General features: G+C 56.0%; 1 protein-coding gene across 1 annotated transcript; it reads left to right on the top strand.

Annotated features, from left to right (window-relative positions):
- The first annotated feature begins 441 nt into the window (after positions 1–441).
- PYGB (glycogen phosphorylase B) lies at positions 442–17,669 on the top strand. Its single transcript, XM_065679555.1, has 20 exons — positions 442–771; positions 3,124–3,225; positions 4,770–4,848; positions 5,646–5,749; positions 7,591–7,722; positions 9,910–10,021; positions 11,056–11,138; positions 12,042–12,185; positions 12,485–12,577; positions 12,705–12,851; positions 12,968–13,131; positions 13,429–13,543; positions 14,254–14,355; positions 14,495–14,642; positions 14,978–15,036; positions 15,345–15,486; positions 15,690–15,897; positions 16,129–16,263; positions 16,350–16,416; positions 16,645–17,669. Exons 1-20 carry the CDS (start codon positions 529–531, stop codon positions 16,795–16,797), a joined length of 2,532 nt encoding a protein of 843 aa, XP_065535627.1. The 5' UTR covers positions 442–528; the 3' UTR covers positions 16,798–17,669.
- The last annotated feature ends 192 nt before the right edge of the window (positions 17,670–17,861 follow it).

Below are 17,861 nucleotides of genomic sequence, written 5' to 3'. Positions count from 1 at the left end.
TAAAGCCCATCCAGTTCCAACCTTCTGCCACAGGCAGGGACACCTTCCACTCGAGCAGGTTGCTCCAAGCCCCATCCAAGCTGGCCTTGAACACTGCCAGGGATGGGGCAGCCACAGCTTCTCTGGGCACCCTGTGCCAGCGCCTCAGCACCCTCACAGGGAAGAATTTCTTCCCAATGTCTCATTTAACTGTCCCTCTGTCAGGTTAAAGCCATTCCCCCTCGTCCTGTCCCTACAGGCCCGTGTCCAAAGCCCCTCCCCGGCTTTCCTGTGGGCCGCTTTCGCCATCCCCATCCCCATCCCCACATAACACCCAGCGCCGGGCGCCAACATGGCGGCACCACGGTCCCCTCCTCAGCCCAGCCGGGGGCGGGCGGCCGCTCCCCTCCTGGGGGCCGGGCCTGGGGCCGGCCGTGCGGGCCCCGCCTCGTCCCAAGGCAGCGGAGGCGCAGGCGCGGCGGCTGCGGCAGAGCCCGATCCGGAGCCCGCATCCGACGGAGCCCGGTGCCGCGGCGGGGCGGCGGCAGGATGGCGGCGCCGCTGAGCGACGGGGAGCGGCGGAAGCAGATCAGCGTGCGGGGGATCGCGGGGCTCGGGGACGTGGCCGAGGTGCGCAAGAGCTTCAACCGGCACCTCCACTTCACCCTCGTCAAGGACCGCAACGTCGCCACCCCTCGGGACTATTACTTCGCGCTGGCCCACACGGTGCGGGACCACCTGGTGGGGCGCTGGATCCGCACCCAGCAGCACTACTACGAGCGGGACCCGAAGGTGAGCGCCGGGGGCCGGGGGCATGGCGGCTGCGCCTTCCCTGCGGGTGTCCCCGCGGCCTGCCCTGTGGGCATCCCCTTCCCGTGGCCGTGTGTGCTCGGGCATCACCGCAGCCGTGGCCCCCTTGCCCTGGCTGCATCCCTCGTGGGCATCACCGCAGCCGTACCCTCTGCACGCACCCTGTGGTGGCTGTGCCCCCATGGGCATTGCATGCGTCTCGCCAATAGCCCTCACCTCGTGTTGGTTGTGTGCTTGTGGACCTTGTTCATCGCACGCATCTTGCCGTGGCAGTGTCACCGTGAGTATCGCCACAGCCGCCTTCCTCATGCAGTTTGCCATGGCTGTGTCCCCCCAGCCTGCCCTGCAGCCCTGTCCCCCCCTCCAAGCACTCTGTGACCCCCTGTGACATGTCACAGCCATGTCCCCTGTGAGCATGTCCTCGCATGGGCCTTGCCGCTGCCGTCTCCTTGGCGTGCTTCCCCATGGCCATGCCCAGCACTCATACCACCGCAGCAGTGTCCCCTGTGGGCACTGGGCACATCACCTCCATGGCTCAGCACATGCCATGGCCTGGCTTCACTCCTGCAGAGCCCTCGGGCAGCTCTGCTCTGAGGCTGGAGCCTCCCTCGCCTCATGCACCCCAGACAAGCTCTCTTAGGTCACCAAGCCCTGCGGGCTGGTGCTTCCTGGGGCACTTGGCCTGCCCCCTCCTCTCCTCCCCGCTTGTCAGGCTGGGTGGTGGTGCTGGGGCTGCGGGGTGTTAATCATCCTTAACCCGTTTTCAATCCAGACCCGTTCCAGCACTTACCTGGGAGCCCCAGAGGGAAGGTGTGCTCTAGGAAAGGCAAATACCTCCCAGCCTGCAGGCAGCTGCCTCCTCCAGTCAGCTCTGTTCTTGGGGTTATGAAGATTGCCTTGACTCAAGAAATCACACTTTGACACCAGTACAGCTGCACACATACTGGGGGTAGCACCAGTGCATGGAGCTCTCCCTGCTCACACAGATGTGCTCTGATCTGTATTTCTGCACTAATGCTAGAGCTTGTACAGGTCCTGTAAAGGCTAAGAGGAGCTTGGAGCGGGTTTGCTTGCTGTCCCTCTCACTTAGATTCACACAAGAAACAGCTCTGCGGGAGGCTAAAAGGAGCAGAGTATTTATGCTCTGAGGGCTGGAGCAGCTCTGCTCTGGAGCCAGGCTGAGAGAGCTGGGTTTGGTCAGCCTGGAGAAGAGAAGCCTCTGTGAAGTCCTTAGAGCAGCTTCCAGTGCCTAAAGGGACTACAAGAAACCTGGAGAGGGGCTTTGGACAAGGGCCTGCAGGGACAGGACAAGGGGGATGGCTTTAAATGGACAGAGGGGAGATTGAGATGAGACATTAGGAAGAAATTCTTCCCTGTGGGGGTGCTGAGGCCCTGGCACAGGTAGCAGAAGGTGCTCCTGCCCATGGCAGGGGTTGGAAGTAGATGATCTTCAAGATCCCTTCCGACCCAAACCAGTCTGTGACTCTGTGTCTTACACAGCTGTGCAATGGTTTCAGTCTCTCCAATGAGCCCCAGGGAAGAGATGGACCCTTTCAGACTCCCAGCAGAGGTGGCAGAGTGGGTAATCCTGCTGCTTAGCAGGGAAAGAGCCCAGCTACAACGGAGAGATGCAGGAGGAAGCGTTATTTACAGTCGGGCTGTGTTAAAGAGTCCCATGGATTTCTAAAAATACCTGAGTGAGGGCAGGTTTGCCCAGCCTGCTCCTCATCCCACAAACAGGTTCGCATTAGCATTCACAGCACAGGCACAGCTCCCATCAAACTTGGAAGGTCCCCACGGAGCAGCCTGTCTTGCCAGGAGCCCTGCAGGACAGTTCTATTTGTCCCACAGGATGAAATGTGTGTAAAACCCGGGGTGGAGGGAACAGGCCCCATGGGGTAGGGAAATGACGTTCCTGGCCAGCGTGCACAGGGTCCTGGGCAGGCTCTGCATCAGCTTCATGTCAGCATGGGCAAACTTCAAAAGCCCAGCCTGAACATCACCTCAGCCGAGCTCAAGGGTGTATAAATACACCACTCAGCATCCTCCATAGTTCTTGCCCTAAGTTAATTAGGGAAACACTTAACAGGCAACAAGTTTTCTCTATAGAAGGCTGTTGGCAGGGAGATGTGCAGCCCAAGCTTGGCCAGCATCCCACGTGAGATCCTTCTGACAAACAAACTGCGGTGCGTGGTGGTTGGGAGCAGGAGCCAAGAGCTGCTTTGGGAAGATGTTCCCACTCTGGCAAGCACTTGGGTCTGCTCTTAATTGTGAGTGACTTTGGTGAAAGCAAAGTGCTGTGCTGAGGGTAAGTGTCTCGCTTTGCCTCCCCAGCGCATTTACTACCTGTCCCTGGAGTTCTACATGGGCCGCACTCTGCAGAACACCATGGTGAACCTGGGCCTGCAGAATGCTTGTGATGAAGCCATTTACCAGGTGAGGTCTTGGGGGTGCTGGGGTTCCCTGCAGAACTGGTCACACTTTTCCACGTGGAGGGCTGGTTATCCATGTTTCTCAGGGCTCCGTCCTCCTGAGTTGTTTGACTAAAGAAAGTGAGGCTTGGGTGAAGCTGAGCACCAAGACACCAAATAACGGTTCACACATGTACACATGTATGTACACAAGGCACTGCAGCAGTGCTGCCAGATACAAGTGAGTCACTGGGAAGGAAGAAGTGGGGGGGGGGATTGTTTGCTTGAATTAAAATGTTATCAGAGTTTGAACTGGGAAAAGCACAGCTGAGTACCATCAAGCAAACCACACGCAGTGGTGAGTTGGGTTTGCAGCCACCTCTCCAGCACGACAGTGACCTTTCTGAAAGAGTATGAGATTTTGGGCTTTCTCACCCCAGAGCTTTATTTCCCCATCTCCTTTTCCCCTCGCTCCACGGCACTGATCCATGTTACACTTGCTAGCAGAAGCTGGGCTCTGTCGCTGTCTCTCCAAATGAAGTGCTGCAGTTGCTGGTGAAACATCGCTCTCCCTGCCAGGAGATGGGAAGGGATTTCCAGGGAGGGACCTGACACCTTTCCTCTCTGATGTACTGTGCCTCAGAGGGCAGGCTGGCTTTTTCCAGGGAGGATCCTCAGATCCCTTTACAAGGCATTTTCCACATGCTGGTTTGGCCTGACATGCAAGCAGAGGCTTTCCTCGCTGTAGGCTCTGACATGTGGAGCTTGTCACGGCCGGTGGCCAGCTGGGATGGAAGGTCTCGTAGCCAGCATGGCTCTGTCACAGGGAATCTGCCTTGGTTTTCGGGACCCCATCACACCAGGCATGAGGCTGTCCCGGGCTGTTGTTGCAGAGCACTGAAGTGCTGGGGAGCAGCTCAGGCAGCAGCCATGGTGTTGTCCTGAGTGCCCGCTGTCCCCCCTGGCACTGAGGTGAGATATCTTGGCTCCTGAGCAGTGTTTGCTGCCAGCACACTTAGCCTGCATCCGGCAGCAGCCCCTGGGCTGGAGAACAAATGAGATGGAGCAGAACAGCCACTTCCAGCCGTGGCCTGCAGTCAGGGAGCTGGGCAGCAGGCGGGGCAGGATGTGGGAAGGCCCAGGGCATGATGAATGCTGCAGTAACCAGTGGCTGTGCTCTTCCTCAAGGACGGGGCGGTTGGGAGCAGGGGGGCAGTGTGTGTACCCGGACATGACTTGGCCGTTCGCCATCCTTTCTCCAAGGGCGAGCTCAGTGGAAGGGCCTCCTGGGCTGCCAGGAGATGAGTGTTTGTTTGAGGTCTCTAAGGAAACCTCGTCCATGGGAAAGCGACGTTTTATAATGAGCTAAATTGTTTTCCAGTTAGCTGGACTTCCCGGGGACCAGGGGCTGGTGAGATGCTTTGTGGGGAGAGGGAGATGCAGAGACCCATGTGGGTTTCATTTCCCATGGTGTGGGTTGGTTTGGGATCTGTGTGTGCCCTCCTCCGCAGCTCCAGGGCATGGGCTTTGGGTGATGACGTGTTCTGCTGTGGCTCTTTTCCCCAACAGCTGGGTTTGGACTTGGAGGAGCTGGAAGAAATTGAAGAAGATGCTGGGCTGGGAAACGGAGGACTGGGCCGCCTGGCAGGTAAGCTGGGGAGAAGGGAGCCCCCTCCTCACATAGGGGGCATGAGGTGGTGTGACTGGGGGCACCACAGCAGCACAGCATGCGGACTCAGCCCCCGTGAGCAGTGTGCTACCCTCCTGCCTGCTCCTGGCTGGCCAGAAATGAGCCCCCTCCCCAGGGAGGGCACCCAGGAGCTGCAGTTGTGTAGTCTGCAGCACAGCAGACAGGGCTCTGGCTGGAAGAGGCTGTCTGGAGCCTTTCTCCTCACCTCCCCGTGGAATCTCTCACTTCTCACAGGCACCCAAGCAGCTCTCATGTGGGCAGATTGTTGGCAGCTATTTCTGTCTGCCTGTCCCACAGTACTGCTGGAGACAGGAGCTCCCCAGTGCAGGAGAAATGCTGGGGCTGAGCTATACCAGAGCTGCCCCAAACTGAGGGCTGAAAGGGTTTGCTTTGAAAGCAATCACAGTGCAGGAGCTGGTGGAGCAGCAAGCTGGGGTCAGAAGCCCTGCTTTACTGGGCAGGCAGGCCCAGATCAAGCTGTGGGCACCTCAGGCAAGTCTAGAGGAGCTCTCACTGTGTCAAGGCTGGATTTGGGGTTTCGGCGGCCTGTGCTTGTCACCAACAACTTTGGGGTGTTCCTGGTGGCTCAGGCTCAGCAGGTCTGTCCCTTCTGCATGCACATTTCCTCTGCGTAACAGATGTTTCCAGTGGCACTGGTTGTGGCAGCTTCGCACCCTCATGTGCAGCAAGCACTGGCAGGGACAGCAAGTGAGGGGTGAGGTTCCGTGCAGCGTGACCATGTTCTGCTCTTCCAGCTTGTTTCCTGGACTCCATGGCCACGCTGGGGCTGGCAGCGTACGGATATGGCATCCGCTATGAGTTCGGTATCTTCAACCAGAAGATTGTCGACGGCTGGCAGGTACATTGACAAACTCAAGTCATGGAATCCCAGACTGGTTTGGAAGGGACCTTAAAGCTCATCCAGTTCCAACCCCCTGCCACGGGCAGGGACACCTCCCACTAGAGCAGGTTGCTCCAAGCCCCTGTGTCCAACCTGGCCTTGAACACTGCCAGGGATGGGGCAGCCACAGCTGCTCTGGGCACCCTGTGCCAGGGCCTCAGCACCCTCACAGGGAAGAATTTCTTCCTAATGGCTCATCTCAGTCTCCCCTCTGTCAGGTTAAAGCCATTCCCCCTTGTCCTGTCCCTACAGGCCCTTGTCAAAAGCCCCTCTCCAGGTTTCTTGTCGGCCCCTTTAGCACTGGAAGCTGCTCTAAGGTCTTCACAGAGGCTTCTCTTCTCCAGGCTGAACCAGCCCAGCTCTCTCAGCCTGGCTCCACAGCAGAGCTGCTCCAGCCCTTGGAGCATCTCTGTGACTTCCTCTGGGCTTACTTGAACAGGTCACCCTTTCTCCTTCTGTTTCACACTGTGGTGGTCACCTCTGCCTGTGGACAAGGCCTCACCACACAAATGACATTGCCATGCCTTGACCTGTTCGTAAGCTGGATGCGTGAGCCCAAAACCTGATGCCAGATGTGCTGCCACTTCCTACCACTTGTGCTGACCCTTGGGCTCTGACTGCCTGAACAGAGAGGAGTGCTGAGGGTGGTGGGTTGCCCATGTGGCAGGCACTCACCCGGCAGCACATGCTTATCATCGAATCATACGATCAACCAGGTTGGAAAAGACCTTTAAGATCATCAAGTCCAAATGTTAAGTTGGACTTAACTGTTGGAGACGTGGCTAAACACTTCATGAAGGTGTCTGGTGGAGGATGAATTTGAATGTGATGGGACACATGCAAGTGCTTCCAGTGCTGCTGCTTCTGTGGGTTCCCTGGGAGATGCAGCGAGGGCAGAAACAAGGACTCTCCTGTAGCTTTAATGATCATAATATTTGCAAGTGAAAATAGGCTAAAAAATCCCGCCCCAGCTGGCAGTTTTCCCTAGTGTGTGTCTGGAAGTGGTTTCCATTAGGAGACTTACCTTGCTTCTGAGCATAAAGGACCGCTTCTCCCTTTAAAATAGCTTCCCATAAGTCAGGAGGGTGAGAGGTTTGAGGGTTGTTTTTGACTCCTTCCCCACAGAGAGGCTGCAATGCAAGGCCCTATAAATGGTGAACCCAGGGAACAAAACGTCCCTGTAATTGGCTTAATGTTGCTTAAAAAAGAACAGGGGTGGTGGCAATGCTGGGCTGTGGCTCAGACCTGCCCCCCTGCCTGGCGCAGCAGTGCCTGTGGGCACAAAGCATCTCTCCTCACCCTCTGGGGTCTGGTGCACGTAAGCCTTGGTGGCTCTGCTGAACTCGCTCCCATTGCTGCTGTTTGAGCAGGGAGGAGAAATGCTCTCTGGCAGAGGGCAGAGCAAGACCTGGGTTACAGGGGGTGGCTCGTGGTCAGGAACAGCACGGATTGCCTTCTAGGGAACCACATCCCCCATCTTCCGCTATCAAACTGGATGTAAAGAACTCAAGAGAGGCTGAGTGCAGCAGTCTGTGTTTGCAGCAGTTTGGATGGTTTAAACCTGTACAGCCTGTAAAGGCTGATGTATTTATACGAGCTGCCATGTAGTCATCCGTGTTTTGAAAAGCCCAGCTGTCCTCTAGAGGCCTCTGCACATCCATTTTTAAAGCCAGCTTACTAAAGCTTTGCTTTTAAAGCTTTGCTCTCCCTTGGGAGAGCCTTGTTTAGCCTTCACTTGAAGACAGGAGCCATCACTCGAAGACAGGAGCCATCACTCAGACTCTCTTTGCCCCTTGCAGGTGGAGGAGGCCGATGACTGGCTGCGCTACGGTAACCCATGGGAGAAAGCGCGCCCAGAGTACATGCTCCCCGTGCACTTCTATGGCCGCGTGGATCACACCCCCGAGGGTGTGAAGTGGGTCGACACCCAGGTACCAACATCTCCTGCAGTGCTGGGCTAGGGAGGATGGACCAGGGGCACCGGGCACAGTCTGTCCCCAGGCTGCTGGGGGATCAGACTCTGCTTTTCACCCAGCTGAGCAGAACCCTCTCCACTGCCCTTGCTGAAGGTGACTGTGTGCTGTAAGGGGAGGCTGGAAGCATGGTTTCAAATCCCAAGTGCTTGCCAGAGTGGGAACATCTTCCCAAATCAAAATTGGTTTGTGGTGGTGTGGAGAGCAAATGCTTCTTCAGCCTCCCACAGCTGGGGAGGTTAATGCTGTGCTTCAGGAGCATGTGCCTGCTCAGAGCACAGGCTGATGTGTCCCAAGTGCATTCCAGTCTTACAGCTGTGAAAGCAACCTTTAGAGAGGCACAGATTTAGTAAGAGGATAGAAAATGTTTCAGCCTCTCCTGTCTAAGCACTGCCCAGGATGGAGGGAGGGAGGATGATGATTTCTCTGGGATTCAGGGACATGACTTAGCCTGTTCCCGTGATGTTCAAGGGTCTCTCAGCCTCATGAATCAGCTCTATCCGAGGAGCACACAGTCAGAAAGCCAAGCCATTTTATTCAGCACTAAGAACTGAAGCTCACGTGCAGAGTTGCTTGGGCCTGCTCAGAGGGGAAACAAACCACATCCTTTTCCACTGACCCTGGTTGTCAAGTGCTGTGCAATGACCTAGGCCAGTCGCAGGACACACAGAGTGCAGGGGTTCAACACCACAGCCTTGTGAGCAGCACAGAGGTACTCTGCCAGAGACATCACTTGGGGACTGAGTCCATTGCCTTTCAGTGTGCTCATCTGACCCCAGCAGTAGTCCAGCGTTTCAGGGTTCCCAAACAGTGCGGTGAAACATTGCTTCCTTCGGGGAGGTGAATTTTCAGATAATGCCATTAAGGGAACAAGTTGGAAAGGCTCAAAAAAGCCAAAGACACAGTCTCCCAGTATAGCATCACTCCGCTCATGTGATGTGCCCCAGTCCCGTGGCTCAGGCAGGGTGGGCTTGCTGCCTGCTTCCATGTTTGGAGCCGGTGATGGCAGCTGTGAGAGCCTGAGCTCTTGCTGCTTCTCCCCAGAGAGGAGGTGTTGCTGATGCCAGCACAAGGAGACTGTTGAGGGCCAGCATGTTGGTCTGCCTGGGTTTTCCCTGCCCTGCGAGCACAGCTCCTTCCATTCTCTGCTGCCTCTCCCATCTTTCCTTGCAGGCAGCCTCTGGCTGTGGCTGTCACGCCAATACACACTGGCTTGTTAAGGAGGGTGCTGGCTCCTTTTGCCAGTGTCAGAATGGTGTCCCAGCCTCTGTGCTGCAGGATCAGGGCCTTGCTCTGCAAGCACCATTCAGCTTTTCTGGCAGAAGCCCTCAGCCTCTGTGTTCCAGGCTGAGATCAGGGTGCCTTGCCTCGCTGCTCAGTAGGGCTAGAGACATGCAGATGTTGGCATAGGAGTGAGCTGGAGCGCACAAGCTTGACAGCACACCCATGGCCTGCCTGGCTAGTGTGAGCTGAGCTGGGAGCCCCAGTGTTACTCCCTATAGCCATGTGTGCAGCATCCTGATGCTTAAGCATCATCCTGATGCACTATGAGCTTCGTGCTCATGTTCAGTTCGGGTGCTGGAGAGCTCAGTGAACTTACCCAGGCAGGTTCAACAGACCTTGAGCACTGGATGAACTGCTCCGGGAATGGTGCTGGACCAGCGTTTGGTCCTGGCAGGCTGCAGAAGGCTAACAGGCAAGATTCAGGCTGTGGAGTGTATCCCAGATGGAAACTCAAAGGTCCCAGCTGCCCTGGCCCTACCCCAGCACAGACAGAATTGCAGTGGCCAGTGAAGGATGCTTGCAGTGCTCTGGTGAATAACTCCTAGGAATGCCTACTGGTATAGGAAGGTCAGCAGGTTTCTTGCAACTCTTTCACATATAATTGATGGGCTTTTAACTCCAGTTTGTCAGTAAAGCTCCAAACAGCTCTGCTTCTAGTAATGCTTTGCCAGTGGGTGCTGGAAGTGGTCATGATAGCAGTGCTGATGAGGCTCAGCAAGTCTGTTCTAGTGAGGTGAGATTCTTACAACAGCCATGAGTTGTCTGTATCCTCTGGGTTCTTCCTGCAGAGGTTTCAGCCACTTTCCCACCTCCTCTGAGACCAGAGTGCTGCTCGTCAGAGGGAATGCTGTTCTTTTGCAGGTTGTCCTTGCTATGCCCTACGACACGCCGGTGCCAGGGTACAAGAACAACACTGTGAACACCATGAGGCTGTGGTCTGCAAAAGCCCCCAATGACTTCAACCTCCAAGAGTGTAAGTGCTACCCCTCCACTGCCTCTTTCCTGGCCAGGCTGGGATGTGGTTGTTCCTGTGTGCACACTCTCCCTCTGGCCTGCTTTATCCTACCTCCTGGCCAATTCCAAAATGCAGTGCTGTGTGCACATCCATGGGTGACACTACTTCCTGAGCCCTTGTGCACCAGGACACTCATCTGCCCTCCTTCCATCTCCATCACACTTTAGCATGCTCTCAAAACCTGCTCTGTGCCTTCCTCAAGTGACAGACCACCCGTCACTGCACTCCCCACATCACCAAAGGAGCTGCAAACCCACACATGCCAGGGAGGGTCATTTCCCTGCAGCAGCATCCTTTAATGCTGAAGGAGCATAGCCCCATCTTACCGTTGGTTTCCACTGGGTCTACATGTGACCTCTCTAGAGCATTTTTCAGGCTCTGGTTGTAGCACTGAGGAGCAGATACAGGGCAACTAACACCCCAAATGTCAGTGCTAGGCTGTTGCAGAAAGGGAAGGTTTTAGATGACTGATTTGATTCTGGTTCCATATTGGCAAGTGCAGAGATGTGTGTGGCCAAGCAGCCCTGCCAGGAGGATTTGTGTGGGACAAGGGGTGATGGCTCCTGAGTCCTCCTAATGTCTGCTCAAGTCTTGATTGGCAACTGCGAGCTGGCTTTCAGATGAGTCTTTTGTGCCCTTTAGGAGCTGAGTGTGATTGTGGTCTTCGTGCTTCTTTGCCTGGCCCCATTTCCCCTTAGGCCTTGCTTCTTTCACCTTCTCTGACTGCTGTCTCTCTTCAGTGTCTGTCTGTCCTTCCTGATACATATGTCTTGAGAAGCTGCCTGGAGATGTGCCTGTCTCTTATCCCACTGTCTCCTGGCTCTCTGGTGCCTTTCACACGTATACGTTTCCATTCAGATTTCATTAACACCGGCCTGAATGTGCCTGTTACAAACCTCTTTACGAGAGAGAGAGGGAGAAGCCCAGTGTCGAGGACCTGCCTGAACCTCTACAGCTGCCTCAGCACCCTGTGTATTTCTCTTTTGCTGCAGTCAACGTGGGTGACTACATTGAGGCAGTGCTGGACAGAAACCTGGCAGAGAACATATCCAGAGTGCTGTACCCAAATGACAATGTGAGTGCCTCTCCTGCCTCTATTCCCTCCCTGTAGTGGTACTGCCTTGTGTGCAAGCACTGGAGGTTATGGCCACCTGATGGTTATTGCTCTGATTTAGGGGGTTTTAATGCAATAGGTGGGCCCACTAATTCCCAGCGAATAGGCATAGCTCTGGGGGTTCCAGAGGGTCTCTGCTGACAGAGGGCAGCTGAGAGTCTGGCCCATATTGTAGAGATGCTCTGTTCCCTGCTGCAAGGAGGGAGGAAGTGTTACTCCTTCAAACTCAAGGCAGTTGCCAGCTTACATGGCTGATCCTTTGCAAAGGTCAGTTGTCATTTCAGAGACTGCCATGAGGGGGGACTCGTTGCCATCTCCACTCCATTCAGGATGGATTTCTCACTGCAGGGATCGTCCCGGGCCATGTCACCCACTGGGCACTGTATCCAAAAGGGAAGAGCCCTCACTGTCCAGTTGTGGATTAGCATCTGTGCTGAAGAAGCTGATCTCCTGTGCTTTACCCTGACCCTCTCATTCCTGCTGGTCTTGTCTAATAGATCAGCACGAAGCCTAGTGTGCATGGGAGGCAGTTGGTGTGTCCAGAGGCACTGCCTCCTGGCCACTGCAGCAAGCCCAAGATCTGTGGTCCAGAACCCCTGCAAAGGGTCTTGCAGTGAGGGAGGGACCTGCGCTTGCTCTGTAGGAGTACCGTGGATGTGGCAGGTTCTGTTGCTCTCTGGAGGCAGCTGTTTGGGATGCTGAGCCCCTTGTTAGTCCAGTCAGAGGCGAGAAACACCCACATTTGCCCTGGTGAGGTACTGGAGCTATAAGCCCATCAGAGTAGACAGGAGCATCTCCAGGGGTTTGGCTGCCAGCTGGGGGTGGCAGCTCCAGCACTGATGGCTCTGATCCATCCACTTGCAGTTCTTCGAAGGCAAGGAGCTGCGGCTGAAACAGGAGTACTTTGTGGTGGCTGCCACCCTCCAGGACATCATCCGGCGCTTTAAGTCCTCCAAATTTGGCTGTCGAGACCCTGTGAGAACGTGCTTTGAAACCTTCCCAGACAAGGTGAGTGTGTGGCAGAGAGGGCCCACGGGTGCTTCAGCCAGACCTGCCCATCATGAGGGAAAGTGGGATGCTGAGGACCAAGTTGGGGCAATACAGTACAATGACCCTGGCAGTGTGGGTTGGAAAACGGGTGGTTTAGAGCAGAGGTTGAGTAGCTCTGTTCCTGGGAGGTGCCTGTTTCTGGGGTGTGTGCCATGAGAAGAGGCTTGGGGCTGACCCTCAGCCCACGCCCATGCGTGCAGGACGCTGTCACAGTCCTATCCTTGCCAGATGTCAGCCCAGCAAGTCTTGTGTTGCAGGTGGCTATTCAGCTAAATGACACCCACCCTGCCCTGTCCATCCCAGAGCTCATGCGGATCCTGGTGGATGTGGAGAAAGTGGACTGGGACAAGGTAAGCAGAGCGGGGAGGTCCATGCTGAACCATACAGGGAAAAGAGCTGCAGTCCTGTTCTCAGGTGGGGTTTCCTTTCCCCTCCTTGCCTGGGCATGTGTGTGTTAACCTGCTGCCTGTACCGCAGGCCTGGGAGATCACAAAGCGGACCTGTGCCTACACCAACCACACGGTGCTTCCCGAAGCCCTGGAGCGCTGGCCAGTCTCCATGTTTGAGAAGCTGCTCCCACGTCACCTGGAGATCATCTATGCCCTCAACCAAATGCATCTGGATGTAAGGGGCTGCGTTGGTCACAAGCTGTGGGAGCTCTGGGGGGTTGATATGGCTGCCTTTAGGGTGGGAATGGTCCTACGGCTGGGTCACCAATGTCCCTCTCTTTCTGTGCGCAGCGGGTGGCAGCTCTCTACCCAGGGGACATTGACCGTCTCCGGAGGATGTCTGTGATTGAGGAAGGAGACTGCAAGCGCATTAACATGGCACATCTCTGTGTGATCGGCTCCCATGCAGTCAATGGCGTGGCCCGTATCCACTCGGACATTGTTAAGAACTCAGTGTGAGTTGGGGGACACCCAAGGGATGCAACCCTGTTCACTCACTGGGCTCTGCCTGCAAGCCTGGGTCAAGGTCAGCTTTGGTTGCGCTAATGGGCAGAGAGGCTGTCTCATGTGGACTGTCTCTGGAGCTGGTGGAACCCTCAGTATCACAGCTGAAGGGAGTGAGTGGCAGCACAAGAGCTCACATGTGTTAACAGGGAGGTCCACAGGCTGCCCTGATTCAGGAGCATGTACAGCAGGGGCCCAGCTGAAGCTCTGGGTGGTGGTGGGCGGCTCAGAGCGTGCTGCTCTTCCAGGTTCAAGGATTTCTATGAGCTGGAGCCGGAGAAGTTTCAGAACAAGACAAACGGGATCACACCGAGGCGCTGGCTCCTGCTGTGCAACCCGGGACTGGCCGATGTTATTGCTGAGGTGAGCTGCAGGCAGCTGAAGGGAGATCCGCCTGCTCCTGGGCACCTCTTCCTGTGTCCGATCGGAGCTGAGGCCAGGGCCTGGGGAGGGTGAGTGAGGACAGCCTGGGAGGAGCACGCCTGTTGCACGCGTAGGTGTGATCTTGGCCGGGTGTTGAAGTCGGTGAGGAAGAGCTGGCCAAAAACGTCGCTGAGATTTGGATGTGGTTCCGTGTCCTTGCAGTGACTACGCACAATCTGTCAGTGTGTGAAATGGGGTGTCTGCAAACGCAGGCAGCTTCACAGGCACAAAAGAGCTCCCGTGGAGCTCCAGCCCCAGTTCTGTCTGCTTTGTTTATGAGGCCCTTTAGCACAGGCTTGCGCTCCACCCTGGGACATGCCATAGCTGAATAACGTCCTGCAGTTAAATCTATTTTCACCTGCTCATCAGTTCCCCCAGCTGCCCGGAGGCCCTGGTGCACATCCTCCTTTAAAGCTCCTTGAGAGGGGCACTTGTTTTGGGTTTTGCCAGTGCCGTTTCCTCTGTACCTTTGGGCTGCCTGATGGCACAGAGAAGTAGCCTTAGTCTAAGAAACTGCCCCTTTTCCTGGCCAGAGTGCCTCTTCCAGTTCCCAATGGGACCGTTGCATCTCTGTTGGGGAAGCAGAGTTGTAGCTGGGGTGAGGTGTCTCAGGAGTGGGACAACATCACTCTCTTGGTTTGTTCTTCCAGAAAATCGGGGAAGGCTTTATCACGGACCTGAGCCAGCTGAAGAAGCTACTGGATTTCATCAACAATGAGGCTTTCATCAGGGATGTGGCAAAAGTCAAGCAGGTAACACGCACTGGGGGTGGCGGGGGGAAAGAAAGCTGAAGACACCTGGATGCTTCCAGGAACATCCCAGCAGCAAATGCTCACTTCTGACTCAAGGCCTCGGAACCCATGCCTGTTCCTCATGGAATTTTCTCTCCAGGAGAACAAGCTGAAGTTTGCAGCCTACTTGGAGGAGCAGTACAAGGTCAAGATCAACCCTTCGTCCATGTTCGATGTGCAGGTCAAGCGAATCCATGAGTACAAGCGGCAGCTGCTGAACTGCCTGCATGCCATCACCCTCTACAACCGTAAGTCGTGCCTGGGCTGGTAGGCAAGGGGTGTCCTTTCACTGCCAGGGGTCCCATGTAAAGGTATGCCAAGTAGTGGCCAAGGACTCCTGCGGGGACAGGGGCTTGGAATTAGATGAGATTTAAGGTCCCTTCCAATGCAGATTCTATTATTCTATGACTTCATGGCCCACCTGTGCCCAGCACAGCTCTGGCAGGTGTCTCATTGGCATTCAGGGTCCTGCAGGTTTTTTGGGTCCATGGGACATGGGCTGGGATCCCAGCTCACCTCTGATGCACGCAGTAAACTCTGCCCGCTTTACCTTCACTCTGGTTGTTATGCCCTGTTCTTTCAGGCATCAGAAGCGATCCATCCAAATCCTTTGTGCCAAGGACTATTATGATCGGAGGAAAGGTAACTTGCATTCCAGACTCGATGCATGCTTGGCTGTGGGGATGTGGGATGTGTTCCCTTCCGGGGCTTGGCCAGGCCCACTGTAGGTTAGTCAGCATGTCTGCTGGTGGGCTCTTCAAGGAAGGCCTTTATGGACTAATGGGACTGAACAAGGCGCCATCACTCTTTCCCTGTGGCTCAGGACTTCTCCTCTCAGTAGGGTGTTTTTGCTGATCCATGTGGACAGCAGAGGTGAGGACCCGCACTGGCACCTCTCATGCTCTCCCTTCCTTAAAAGCCTTCACCATTTCTGGGCTGCTCTTCTTCAGGCAGCCCCTGGCTACCACATGGCCAAGATGATCATCAAACTCATCACGTCTGTCGGCGAGGTCATCAACAACGATCCCTACGTGGGGGACAAGCTCAAGGTCATCTTCCTGGAGAACTACCGGGTATCCCTGGCCGAGAAGGGTACGTGTGGGCTTGTGTAAGCACATGTCAGGAGCTGGGAATGTCCCAGCAGAGCCCAGAAACAGGCTGGCCCAAAGAGGCTGTCATGGCAGTTCACCGGGCTCTCCCTTAGGAGAAGCCTTAGGACGGGGCAGGGTCCCAGGCCATGGGGAGCTGCAGCACACCAAGGATTAACTGACTCCTACCTCTCTTGCACCCAACAGTGATCCCGGCAGCAGATCTCTCCCAGCAGATCTCCACAGCTGGCACAGAGGCCTCGGGTACCGGCAACATGAAGTTCATGGTGAATGGGGCCCTCACTATTGGTACCATGGATGGGGCCAACGTGGAGATGGCTGAGGAGGCAGGCGAAGAAAACCTCTTCATCTTTGGCATGCGGGTGGAGGATGTGGAGGCTCTGGATCGGAAAGGGTTGGTGCTGGGGAGTGTCCAGTGCATACCAGGGCTTGTCAGATGGGGATACAGGTCCTGCCATGATCACCAGGAGGAACACTGTCCTCTTTGGGCAGGTCTGGAGCAGGATAAAATGGCACGGGGGAGCTAGAGGCAGCCTCTGCCCTGGGCTGGTCAATGCCTGGCCCATGAAGGATGCAGCCCCAGGGTTGAGCATCAGTCCCTACAGCCCATCTCTGCTGGGTGCAGGTACAATGCACGGGAATACTATGAGCGGTTGCCGGAGCTGCGCCAGGCTGTGGACCAGATCAGCAGTGGGTTTTTCTCCCCTCGAGACCCGGGTTGCTTCAAGGACATTGTGAACATGCTCATGTACCATGACAGGTGAGTGCTGGGGTGGGCTGCTCCTTCCCTGCTGGCCTGGGTCCCCCAGCAGGCAAAGCCTCACCTTACTCTGCTTTGGGTCGCAGGTTCAAGGTGTTTGCTGATTATGAGGCGTACATCAAATGCCAAGGCCAAGTGGACAAGCTGTTCATGGTAAGAGCTGGCCCCTCACTGCCTTGGCAGTGCAGTGGGGAGAACTGGGATGAGTGTGCTCCTGCGGAGCCCCTTCTTACAGACACCACAGCATGGCCATGGCTGAGGCAGGTTCTGTTGCTCTGACAGCCTCACACCGTGGTGTTTAAACCGGCCACGTGTGTGCACCCGAAGCCCTGGGAGCTGGAACACAGCTGACAGTGCTGACATTGCCTCTCCTCTTCCCAGGACCCCCGGGAGTGGACTAAGAAAGTCATCAGGAACATTGCCTGCTCGGGCAAGTTCTCCAGTGACAGGACCATCACGGAGTATGCCCGGGAGATCTGGGGTGTGGAGCCGTCTGCCACAAAGATCCCCCCACCCAACCTCCCAAGGGATTGATGCCAAGGGCAGGAGGGAGGGACGAGCTCCCAGCCCAGGCGGCCTCACCTGCGCGTCACTGCCCATCAGACGGGCTCAGCTCGGCAGGGACAAGGCCTTTCCCTCAGGGGGTAGAAGGATGCTCTGAGGAGGAGCCCTGACTGAGGAACAGGAGCTGGGGGAGAGGAGAAGGGACCCTGTGTCTGCACCCATGTACCCAGCCTGCATGTGCTGCATAGTGCTTCTAGCGGGATGACCACGGATAAGTCTTCCACAGCCGTGTTCCACGCTTAACAAGGGCTTTCCAACTCAATCCTCCCCTCCTGCTGCATGCAGCCTCGCCTGGCCTCTTTGGCCCTGCCCATAGGCAGGTTTAACCAACACACTGTGTCTGTTGCATCCTCCAGTTGGGCTGTCTGACAGCCCCAAAACGAAGGGGGGGTTATTTCTGATCACCCCCCTTCCCCAGTAATAACTAGAGATGGTGGGGCTGGCCCCAGTGCAGGTGCCAGTGCCACAAGAAGAGATGGCTTGGAGAGCAGCAACTTTCTCAGCCCAGAGCATGCCATAGCCTCCTCCCCACCTCTTTGTTAGCCAAAAGCCCAGTATCAAAGCCACTCTGGCCATTTATAGCTTCCACCTGCACAGAGAGGGTTGTACCTGCCTATGCCAGTGAGGGGGGGGGGGGTGCTCCAAGGAGGCTCCAGGCTCTGCAGACACTGCTGTACTCTGAGTGCTGCCAGGGGGTGGATGTGTATCACTTCATCCCTCCACAGCTGGGTCATGCTGTTCCACCTCCTCCCAGTGCTGGGGCCAGTTTAACACCGGTAGAGCCGTGTAGTGCACCAGTACCCCCTGTGTGACACAACTCATTAAACCGACCACAACACCCACTGGTCTGACTCCGGCTGACTTGTGACTGCTCCACAACCAGGTTCAGGCCACAGTCACCTTCCCCTGATGTGGCTTCATGGGATGCGGTCCCCTGCAGCTGGCACGGAGCTAGCACCATCATGGCCACAGCAGAAAGGTCAGTCTTGGCAGTGCATGGAGAGGGAGCTGGTAGCAGAGGCTGCACTGGGCTA

This window comes from Lathamus discolor, chromosome 5 (genome assembly GCF_037157495.1).
Source record: "Lathamus discolor isolate bLatDis1 chromosome 5, bLatDis1.hap1, whole genome shotgun sequence".
In the NCBI taxonomy this organism is placed as follows: domain Eukaryota; kingdom Metazoa; phylum Chordata; class Aves; order Psittaciformes; family Psittacidae; genus Lathamus; species Lathamus discolor.
This window is presented reverse-complemented; position numbering and strand designations above follow the sequence as displayed.